The sequence below is a fragment of the Pelophylax lessonae genome (assembly GCF_965119305.1).
Source record: "Pelophylax lessonae genome assembly, chromosome: 3".
NCBI classification, from domain to species: Eukaryota; Metazoa; Chordata; class Amphibia; order Anura; family Ranidae; genus Pelophylax; species Pelophylax lessonae.
Genome location: NC_138770.1, coordinates 632,156,717 through 632,169,165, shown reverse-complemented (window position 1 = coordinate 632,169,165; position 12,449 = coordinate 632,156,717). Strand labels below are relative to the sequence as shown.

General features: G+C 37.4%; 1 protein-coding gene across 2 annotated transcripts in view; it reads left to right on the top strand.

Annotated features, from left to right (window-relative positions):
* Positions 1-8,572, top strand: part of KCNG3 (potassium voltage-gated channel modifier subfamily G member 3) — a 79,609-nt gene extending 71,037 nt beyond the window's left edge. For both annotated transcript variants that reach the window (XM_082251805.1, XM_082251804.1), the window contains exon 2: positions 7,501-8,572. In XM_082251805.1, coding sequence (XP_082107931.1) covers positions 7,501-8,146 — 646 coding nt within the window. In that variant the 3' untranslated portion in view covers positions 8,147-8,572. The remainder of the gene's footprint in view (positions 1-7,500) is intronic.
* The last annotated feature ends 3,877 nt before the right edge of the window (positions 8,573-12,449 follow it).

The window sequence follows — 12,449 nt, the reverse complement described above, 5'->3', positions numbered from 1 at the left end:
AGAAAGAGGGATGGAGGGAGGGAGAGAAATAAAACAAAGAAAGAGGGATGGAGGGAGAGACATAAAACAAAGAAAGAGGGATGGATGGAGAAAGAAAGAGGGATGGAGGGAGAGAGAAAAGAGAAAGAAAGAAAGAAAGAAAGAAAGAAAGAAAGAAAGAAAGAAAGAAAGAAAGAAAGAAAGAAAGAAAGAAAGAAAAAGAGGGAGAGAAAAATAAAGAAAGCAAGAAGGAAAGAAAGCGGGATGGAGGGAGAGAGAAAGAAAAAAAAGAGAGAAGGAAAGAAAGAGGGATGGAGGGTGAGCGAAAAAAAGAAAGAGAGTTGGAAAAAGCATCACCCCCCCCCCCCATGTCAGTATTTTGTTGGACCACATTTTGTTTTAATTACAGCCTTCAGTTTGTTTGGATACAGCGGGTAAAATAAGTATTGACCACGTCACCATTTTTATAGGTAAATATATTTTGAAAAATGCTATTATTTTATTTTATGGTAACAACCAGGGCAATCCATACATACAAAGAAATCAAAACAAATAAGTTCAGAAATTAGGTTATGTGTAATAAAATGGAATGACACAAGGGAAACATATTAAACACTGACATTTATTAAATACTTTGTAGAAAATCCTTTGTTGGTAATGACAGCTTCAGGGCCCCTCCTGTATGGAGAAACTAGTCGCATGCATTGCTCAGGTGAGATTTTGGTCCATTCTTCCACACAAACAGTCTTTAAATCTTCAAGGTTTTGTGGGCCTCTTCTATGAACTCTGATCTTTAGTTCTTTCCTTAGATTGTCAAATGGATTCAAATCAGATGATTGGCTGGACCATTCCGTACAGCTGGATAAAACTAAAATTTTTCTGTCTTCAGGTTGTGAAGCAACAAAATGTGATTATTTTTAAAGGGGGTGATTCTTTTCTATACCCACTGTATACATAAATCTATCATTCAGATGGTTACCAATAACTCCTTTATTAAAAAAATCAGGCCAACACATTTCGTATACAGGCTTCTTCAGGACTCTTTTCCCTTTAATCTGACTAAAAAAAAAAAAAAAAAATTGAATTCATACTGTAAAATAGATATAAAAACCTTTATTACACACATATAGTACAAATGTTTTTTTACAGTCATAAAGGGAATTATCAATGCAAACTCACATGTCACTTCAGAATGTCAGGTGAGGATAGCAGGTAACGGCGGCCTATGGCTATATGGGCTGGATCAATATATTAAACAGATACAAACTAACTCAGAGGGGGTCATAGGGGGATTGGCAGGGTATAGCCTTCTTTTCCTATGAGGTAGCATGTATCCCATAGTAATTCCTTTGCTGTTTATGGTTTTTGTTATAGTATACTTACTAGTGGCTTGAAGTGACATGTGGGTTTGCACAGATAATTACCTTTATGGTTGTATAAAAATAAAGTTTGTACCATAGTATGTGCATTATATTATATTTTTTTCTAATCGGTTTATACTCTTTTGTTTCCAAAAAAATGTCCTGAAGAAGCAAATTGACCTCTTGGATTTTTTGAGACAAAGGAGTTATGTGTAACCATTTGAATGATATATTTATGTGTATACAGTATAGTTATCAGAGATGTGACCGTATGCTTGGGATTTATTTCCCATTTTGATTTTAATCTTTGTATGGTTTAATCATGTAATAAATGGAATTAAGATTTTACATATTTGCTTCTTCTCTAGCACCAGTAAAGTCCGTTTTTTTTCCTTTTTCTTTGTTTACGTACAAGATTAGAATGTGGTACAATTAATAGCAGCAATACCCTCATAAATAAGTCACTGACTTTGTTAGCAATTGTCCATCTAGCAACTAAAATAAGATGTGTAGCATCTTGTACATATTGAAGCTGATTGACCAAAGGCAAATAGGCTTTTCACTTTGCAAGGGGATTTGCCCCAGAACTTAGTGAATGTGGTGAAGTTTCCCAATCAGGTGCAAGGAGAAGTTCAAAAATAGCTTGCACATGATTAGACGATGGAAGCCAGCAGAGCTTACCTTATTTACTAAGCTCTGGGCAAATTCCCTTACAAAGTGCAACTACTCTAATAAGGTGGACAGCCTATTTCCCTTTAGTAAACTAAACCCAATACGTTACATTCTTGAAAAAAACAGTAGAATTGATTTATTTATTCATATATTTATTCTTTGTCAAGTAAAAATGGTAATATTGTCTGTTAAGATTATGATTGATTAAGGGTCCTTTCACACGGCCGCTCCGCTGCTTTCCGTGTGTCCGCAAATCATCCTATTTTTTTGCGGATGATTTGCGGACATCAATGTAAGTGAATGGCACTGCGGATGTCAGCGGAATACCATCCGCTGACATCCGATTTTCCTCCTTTCAGTTCTGTTCCGTTTTTTGGAACGGAACAGAACCCCATTTTTCTATCCGTGTAAAAAACGGAAAGGAAGGAAAATCGGATGTCAGCGGTGTCATCCGCTGACATCCGCAGTGCCATATACTTACATTATGTCCGTATATCATCCGCAAACGGATGGGATGATATGCGGGCACACGGAGCGGATGACAGAAATGTCATCCGCTCCATGGAAAAAAAAAAAAAAAGTCCCGCAGCGGACCTTTCACACGGAGCGGCCGTGTGAAAGGAGCCTATGTCATTGCTAGTATTGGTTAGTCACATTCTAGTCACTAGATTTGTTCTCTAATGTTAACCACTTCTGGACGGGAAGATTTTCCCCCTTAAAGCGGTTGTATCCTCACAAAAAAAAAAACAAAAACAAACCCTGCAGGACAAATGCATAATGAGCTAGTATGCCTCGCATACTAGCTCATTATGAAATACTTACCTTAGAACAAAGCCCCCATACGGTCGCCCAGACGCCGCTGAGGGAGCTGTCATGTTCCCTCGGCGTCTCTTCTGGGTTCGGTGGCTCCGGCGCTGTGAGTGGCTGGAGCCGCAATGACGTCACTCCCGCGCATGGGCTCGGGAGTTAAATTTCCGGCAAGAAGCGGCTGCTTGCAGGGCGAATATCTCCTAAACCTTGCAGGTTTAGGAGATATTAATTTTACCTACAAGTAAGTCTTATTATAGGCTAACCTGTAGGCAAAAGTGAAATAGCGGAGTATACTACCGATTTAATGACTAGGCCTTTTTTTTGCGATTTGGCACTGCAATTGTGTGGTCATGCGACGCTGTACCAGAATAAAATTGATGTCCTTTTTTCCCCATAAATAGAGCCTTCTTTTGGTGGTATTTGATTACCTGTATGATTTTTATTTTTTGCGATATAAACAAAAAGGAGCGTCAATTCTAAAAAAAAAGAAAAAAAACAATATTTTTCACTTTCTGCTATCTAACATTCCCAGAAAAAAAAATGACAAAATTAAATGTTTTCATTATTTTAGGCCAATTTGTATTATGCTAAATATTTTTGATAAAAAAAATCCCAATAAGCCTATTTTGATTGGTTTGTGCAAAAGTTATTGCATCTACAAACTAGGGGAAAGATTTATGTAATTTTTTTTTTTTTTACTAGTAATGGCGGCAATCAGTGATTTTTAGCAGGACTGCGACATTGCGGCGGACAGATCGGACCCCTAACTGACATTTTTTAAAACCCAGATTTGATCAAATACTACTTAAGAAAGCTCTATTTGTGTAAAAAAAAAAAAAAAATTATAAATTTCATTTGCGTACAGAGTTGCATGTTCAAGCAATTGCTGGTTAAATTAACGCTGTGCTGACTAGCAGAGAATGGCCTGGTCATTAAATTGGAAATACCTTCCCCAGATCAGTGGTGGTTAAAGTCCGTGGTGCTTGGCATTGATCAAAGCTCCCCCATTACAGGGAACTTATTTGGTCTGTCCTGGATCATCCAGATGAAACTTCAGAATGAGTTTGGGAGTGTGAACCAACCTAAGTGAGTTACTGTAATCTACTGGATTGTGGCAGATTGAGATCTAACCCAAATTGCTCCAATTTGCACATGTGTGAATCAGAAATAGATTTTTTAAATGTCCACATTTTCAGGTGTTTATATAGCACTATTAATTTATGCAGCACTTTGCATCTATATTGTACATTCATATCAGTCCCTGCCCTCAAAGGGCTTACAATCTAAGGTCCCCACCTCACATTCATACATACACATACAAGGGTCAATTTAGACAGAAGCCAATTAAGCTACCAGCATGTCTTTATTGTGTGGGAGTTAAATGGAGTACCCGGAGGAAACCCATGCAGATACAGGGAGAGCATGCAAACTCTAGGCAGGTAGTGCTGTGGCTGGAATTCCAACTGACGACCCTAGTGCTGCAGATATGCTAACCTGCCCATATGTATAGCTCATAATAGACAGCAGACTAAAAGTAGACCCTACATAAAGCTTTGAGCCACCACATTTCAACTATAGGTGGTGCTGCTGCTGGTACAGGTAAAATAGGATGGTCAGGTGAGGTGTAAAGTGGGGACTATTTATTCAACCCAACCATTTTTACACTGTGTTACCAGCTTTGATGATTGTGCAGAAGGGCATTTGCTAGCAATTCTCCTCTTAATGACCACAAGATCAACATAAGTTTGATGACTATATATAATACATTTTATTTATTTCTGCTCTTTCTTGTTGGTGTCTACAATGTCTAGCTAATAATAGCACTTTTAAGGGAGATTTTATAGAAAGAAACTATGCTTTGCCAAGAAGGGGTAAAGCAAAAATATCACCTTAATGGCAGCACCACCAACAACACATAGTCACCCTGTGTTTACTCATACAGGTATGAGGGAGCATATGAGTCACTCCCATTACCCCCAGGTTTTAGTGATGTTAGTTGGCATTTGGTCTTTTAGGCGCTGTCATGGTGCACCCCTCGCAGAAGATGATGTGGACTTACTCAAGGTATTGGATGTATTGGCAGTTGGTTTTCACCAGAGCTCCTGCTGGTGAAGATGGGCTTGAACCCTAGTGATCCTGGTTTTCTTTGCTGCAAACTGGCACCAGGTCATGGCCAGGTTGCCCCACCAAAGGAGTGGCTGGAATGGAAAGACTATGATGCAGAGACTGTTCATAGGACTGTAGACAATAGAGTTGGCAGGGGTTTTTGTATGCTTGGGAGTAGTCAGGTCCAAGCAGGGGTCTAGACCGGCAAGACATTTGTCAGGTTATTCAAGATTGGCAATACAGGCAACTAGCAGGTAAGTATTATAGTGCTTTTAGGTCATAGGTAAGCTGGCAAAAAGACTAAGCATCAACTACTTCAAAGACTGAAGTACCAGTAACTGTGCAGGGAGCGTGCAGGGCATGTGGTCTTAGCACAGCTGTTTTTGCAATATTGCACGCAAATATTCAGCCGCTCTGCACCAAGGACCACCAGCCAAGAGGCTGCATATCTGCGTGTTGTCGGTGCTAATAGGTTTAAAATCCTTCTGGTCATAGGACACCCCCAACATCACAGGGAACAAGTCAACCTACTGGGAACTCTGGAAGTAGTGGGGGTCTTGGGATTCCCGGAAATCCTGAGAGGAATCCTGGAAGACCAAACAGGAATCCTGCGAGAGTCCCCAGCCCTATGTAAACTCCTTTGTAGTCATAGCGCAGGTTCATTGTAAGCTACATGGGTATTCTGTGTATTATAAAAACTATATCCAATTTCAAATGACATAGCTACAGTACATACTAGAATTGATACTATACCTGTCTCGTTCACTTATGCAGGGTCATTCAATAAACATAGCAAGTGCACATTGCAAAAACCCATAACAATCAGTCAAATATTACATTACTGGAGGCAAACTAGAAAAGAAAGTATTTGACTGATTGTCATAGGTATGGCACTTTACTTTCTGTATTGTTTTAGTGAATAATCATGACAGTCTGCATTCTATGACAATAATTGTGTTCTGAAGCTGACATGTGTGAGCTGCTTCGAAAGGCAATGACAGAGCTTGCCACCTGGTTTCATCTTTTCCTAATTACCTGTGAAGTCTTCTAAGGCTCCATGCACAAAGATCCTTATGTATCAATGTGTTCTCACTAAGAAATGGAATTATTTCCCCGTAGCCACCAATATTATTTAAATTTGCAGGGCAGGTTACCATTTGTTTGGTGGATGAAGAGAATAAAATCTGGTTATTAATAAGAACATAGTGACTAATAGACCCTCAGAAGTCTGTGCAACTAAAACTGGGGAGCAAAGAGTTGACATCCCGCAATGTACAAAGTCTGAGCTCTATTAACACTTTGGTGTTGCCTCATTTGCAGCTTTGCACCTGAATAGAACATGGGAAAAGTTTTACACATTGCTTTATAAAAGAGGGCAATGTTTACTATAATTCTAGAATATTATATTTTAATAACAGGGAAGTAATATTATAAATAAAATGGAATACCGTAAAACTGATATTTTATAAAACACTTTATGTAAAAAAAAAGTTTTGTTTTTAACGTCTAAAAATAAACTAAAATGGTTTTAAGTCAAATTAGTTTTCTTAAGTTTGCATGCTTTTAAACTGATTTTTATTAAATATAATATAATATAACATAATATATTATGATATTATATTATATTATAGTATATTATATTATATTATATTATAATATATTATATATTTTTTTCTTAACTATTTAAAGAGAAAGCATTATTGTTTTGGGTCAATTTTATTTTAAGTTTATAATATACTATTATATTATATTTTCTTTCTTTACTATATAAAGAGAAAGCATTATTGTTTTGGGTCAATTTTATTTTTAAGTTTATAATATAATATAATATAATATAATATATTATATTATATTATATTATTTTTTTCTTTACTATATAAAGAGAAAGCATTATTGTTTTGGGTCAGATAGTTTTAAGTTTATAATATTTTAAACTAATATTTCATGTCTGTTTTTAGTATGTAGACTGTATACAATATAAATAAACATTTAAAACACAAAAAGCACTATGCACACAAAGCACTGTGATATTTATCAAGAGAGAGTACAGCAGTAGCTGTTTATTTTAAGACCCTTGTCTGCTTAAAATGTCCAGCATTTTCACAAGCAGATAAAGAGGAGAAAAGGAAAGAGCCAGAAGGAGGCACTTCTCAGACATATTTAGTTATCTGTGTAAATTTCAGCTTGAGCTATGAAGCTCTGCAAACAGAACTTTTTTTTCAGCAAAGCAAATAAGGATAGCCTTGAAAACACATAAAGAAAGCCTACTGCTCCACCTGCTGGCTGGAAATAAAAATGTAAACTTAAATATTTCATACCAGATTAAAAATTATACATTTTATTTTTTTTAGTCTCCACCTTAAAATGAAACATATATATAAAACCAATATACTTACCTTTTAGCTATACTCTAATTTAATGTATATGCATTTACATTACAGTATGCAGTGTTGCAGGTTTTTATAGGTTGCTTAATCTAGAAAATGATAAATAAAACTATCTTATTTCAGAGAATGATGTCCTTTTAATGTTCCTATGGAAATAAATAATTCAGTGTGTTTTGTTTTCACAGGATAATTGAAGCTATCTGCATTGGCTGGTTCACGGCAGAGTGCATCGTCAGGTTCATTGTCTCAAAGAATAAATGTGACTTTGTCAGAAAGCCCTTGAACATCATTGACTTGCTGGCCATCACTCCTTATTATGTCTCTGTCATCATGAATATTTTCACTGACGAAAACCCCCAATTGCAGAGAGCTGGGGTGACCCTGAGGGTCCTAAGGATGATGAGAATATTTTGGGTTATAAAACTTGCCAGACACTTCCTAGGCCTGCAGACACTGGGCCTCACTCTGAAACGCTGCTATCGGGAGATGGTCATGCTGTTGGTGTTTATTTGTGTTGCAATGGCGATATTTGGAGCACTTTCTCAGCTCTTGGAGCATGGCCTGGACCTTGAAACAAAAAACGAGGATTATTCCAGCATACCGGCGGCCTGCTGGTGGGTGATCATTTCCATGACCACGGTGGGCTATGGGGACATGTACCCGATATCTGTCCCTGGCAGGATACTCGGTGGAGTTTGTGTTGTCAGCGGGATTGTTCTCCTGGCCTTGCCTATAACATTTATATACCACAGTTTTGTACAGTGTTATCACGAACTGAAATTTAAATCTGCCAGGTATGGCAGGACTTTATCGAATGAATACTTAAATTAACAGGATCAAAAGCTTTGTTATATATTTATTTTATTACGCAATGGTAGTCAATTCTACTTCAATTTCAGTATCTAACAGGCAGCACAAGTAGGAAGCACAGTGTCATCCTGCTCATCCCTGGTATAAACCAACATTGGTTTTAAAGCTACAGCTAGCTTTAAAAATTATGCTTGAAATGGTCATTTTGTGCAGTGGGATTAGAATTAGAAGCAACACTTATTCCTCACTTCCCTGGCAGCCATTGCTCTTCTCTATTCTCCCACTGGTCTTGTATTGTACATGATGATGTAAGAGAGCCGGCGATCGAAGAGCAATGGAAGAGGCTTTGTCGTACCGATCGTACAGTAGGGAGGAAGCTTGAAGGTGCAAGGAATTAGATAAGTATTGGAGCATTACTGCTTATACCAATTCCCCTAGACAAAATTAGCATTTATCCCTTGCAGTGTGGGGTAGGGGGGGGTTAGGCTACTGTAATATTACATTTTTTATATCTTCCAGAAAAAAGGTTTAAATTGTTTGTATTATTTAAAGGGATACTTCCCCTTTTCAGGGAAAATGAGAAGGTGGACTAACACTCAACACCTCTCACCTCAGTCCATGCTGTACTTACCTACATTGGTAATGAGCAGTCTGTGCCCATGCATCTGGTGTAGTGGTCCAGGATTTCCAAAATTCACGCTCTTCTTCCCCTACTTTCTTTAGGGCTTGCAGAACAGATCAGAGCAATTCTGATTGGTCAGCCTTGACACATGACGACTTTGACAAATCAGAATCACTCAGATCTGTCCCAGAAGCCTTACAAGTAGGGGAAGAAGAATATGGATTTTAGATCTCTGGACCGCTTCACCAGCTGTATGAGCACTTACAGCTCATTACCTATGAAGGTAAATACAGCAGTGATCGGGGAGTGGGGAGAATGTATGGTGTTTGTTCATATTATATTTCTGAAAATGTGAACTAAACTTCTATATAAACCTATACAAAGGGTAATAAGTAGGTGGTGGATGTTGTTAGCCTATTTGAAAATACTAGTTTATCTTCAATTCTTTGAGTCAGTAACCTGACAAAAAAGCATTTAGGCTTCCCTCTAACTTAACTTGTCACATGCTCCTTCCAGGTCATTGACTACAGGTCAGTGGTAGCCAAGCAACTAGCATTTTTTTTAAGGAGATCAGCAATAGCATCTTTTAGTACAGGCTTTCTTTCATTTATATATATCGTCCAGATACTCTGTCATGCAGAGCATAGACCAAATCAATCCCTGCCACAAAACAAGCTTCCATTTTACATAGTTACATAGTAGGTAAGACTGAATAAAGACAATAGTCCATCCAGTTCAACCTGCGTAGATGTACGTGTGTCAGTGTCGATAATCACTTCCCGTATCCCTGTATGTTGTGTTCATTAATATGCCCGTCCTAGAGTCTTTTAAAAATTTAAATTCTTCCCACTAACACCACCAATTGTGGAAGAGAGTTCCACATCCTTATCGCCCTGACAGTAAAAAAAAAAAAAAAACCCTATACAGCTAAAGGTTAAACCACTTCTCCTCCAAGCTCATTGTGTAGCCTTGTGTCTTCTTACACTCCCTGAGACTGAATATTTTTTTCTCCTATGCTGGGATCACCATTGATGTATTTGTAACCCGCTATCATTTCTCCTCTCAAGCGTCGCTTCTCCAGGGAGAATAAATTTAGTACTTGTAGTCATTCCTCGCAATTGAGGTCCTCCAGTACCCTTATTAAGTTTGTTGCCCTTCTCTGGACTCTCTCCAGCTCCAGCACACCCTTTCTGAGTACTTGGGACTGGAACTGGATGGCATTTTAATGCATTTACTATAGATATTCAGACCCAAGCTGGTATAATTTAATAGGGCTAATTTAATAGGGATAATTAATTAATAATAATTAATTAATTTAAAATAAATAAATTAGATAGAATAGATAAAATAGATAAATAGATAAAATTAGATAAAATAGATAAATAATTAATGTAATAGGGATAATTTAATGAAGGCTACTTAACCTACCTGTATGTTTTTAGATTGTGGCAGAAACAGAACATCAGGGAAGAAAAAAAATGGGGAGAACATGCAGATAAGGTCCCTGGTGATAACTGACCACAAGCCCCAACAGCTGCAAGGTTACTAATGTCAACCTTCACAACACCAAATGTTATTACAAAGCACCCACTCTTCCTTAGCTACATAAGCAGATACTTAGTGAATGGGACCATTTCCTTCTCCAAGCCCAAGCGAAAGTGCACAACTAGTACTGTCCCTACTTCTGCCTAGAACTGGGGAACCGGATTAGAAAGTGTTTTAGATAATGACTTCCACTCCTTTATTTTACAGGACGTCTTGTGAAGTTCTCAATGTATGTCCTTTGCACTACTCTGCACAACCAGTTCACTATCTTTTACTGATATAAGGGTTATTCCGCTTAGCTGTATGAGTAGACAGTATTCTTTATTTCTATCCCATGGTTATTTATTCCTTAAACCATACAATTCACATATCAAAATATTTCATAATTGAGCAATTCATTCTTTCTCACTTGAAGTACCGTAGTTATATACCCACTGCAAAACCTTATTTCTCACAAATCACTATTTTATCCTATGAAGTGGTATTTTTGTCCCCACTTGGATTATTTCTATGTATTTCTCTCCTGAATAGACTAGAACTTCATATTTATATCAGACAGAAGGTTCCAGTATTTTTAAAAGGAGAAACCCATGGAATAATATATGATAATTGACTTTTACATTGAAAATTCAACAATGGAATATAATACAACAAGTGTGTAGCGCATTCAGTCGATCCATGCAATAAAACAACGAAAACTGAATTTTTGGATGGTAACATCTAGATCATTTATGGTAATAAATCACTGTATGTGCTCTGCCCTTTTGCCCTATTGACATTTTCTCTTTTTAGAAAATGTTGTTTTGATATCCTCCAATAAACTGTTATATTATGACTAATATCTCTGGATCATAGGTAGCGAGAAAAATCCACCTAGGATCAAAGCACCATATAGTCCACTATCTAAATGAACAACTCCCTGAACAACTGCTAACAAAGCAATCCTTAAAACCATTATTAGTGTCTGTGTAACTTTCAGCAAGGCCTAAAAACAGCACTTCTGACAAATTCCAAAAGTAAAACTGAACTGATATACAAGATATATTAAGATTATTCACTACATTAGACCCACATTTCACAAAACATTTATTGTGATTCTCAGAATAATCATGTTTTGACATGTTGTTTAATGTAATGTAAAATATGCAAAATGTAGTAACTTTTTGCATATTTTACATTATCAGAAAAATAACTCAGCAATCGATGAACTGAAACCTGATTGGTCATTATGGATTGTCCCTTTATTATTTAAGTTTGGTCTTATTTTTTTTTTTCATTTTTCAAACACAGTAGTCTTTAAAGAATTACATAGTTAGTCAGGTTGAATAAAGACACAAGTCCATCTGGCTCAACCAATAAAAAAACAAAAAAACAGTAATGAAAACTCAACCATTCAATCCTATATACACAATCCCATACCCGCAGTTGATCCAGAGGAATCCGAAAAAACCCCATCAAAGCATGATCCAATTTGCTACAGCAGGGGAAAAAAAATTCCTTCCTGATCCCCGAGAGGCAATCGGATATTCCCTGGATCAACTTTACCTATAAATATTAGTACCCACATATTAGCACCCAGAATAACTATAAAAAAAATAAAAATATTCAGAGCATTTTGCATGGCTAGTTCCATAGTTCCATTGATGGTAAGGTGGAATAAACACACCAATACAAACTTTGCAATATGAAAAGTTATCTCCATAATATATGGTATATATTAGATTATGGGGATAACAGGGGGTGTTGAAATACACACAGATGGGTGTGAACACCAGAAATGCCATGGTGGACAAGAACAGAGTCAGGCTATTTAGATCTCACTGCTGGAGAATCCTATATAGAAGTATGACTAGATTAAAAACTGTTTTTGTTGACCCTCCCATAGACACTCCAGATGCCACCCCATGTTTGCACCCCCCTCCTCTTTGGTTCCTGGGACACCAGCACAGTCAGCAACCAATGAGGCTGTGCATTATTTGTTGCTAGGGTGATGGTGTCTGAGCCACACAGTGTCACTGGTTGCTAGGATGCAGGTGGTTGACTCTTACAGCACCATTTCTTGGTATGGTGCAGGTATGTATACCCCCCCTCACCCACCCGAGTTCCAACTGTGGTGGTTACCTCACTTTGCCTCATTGGTGGCACGCCCTTCATCTT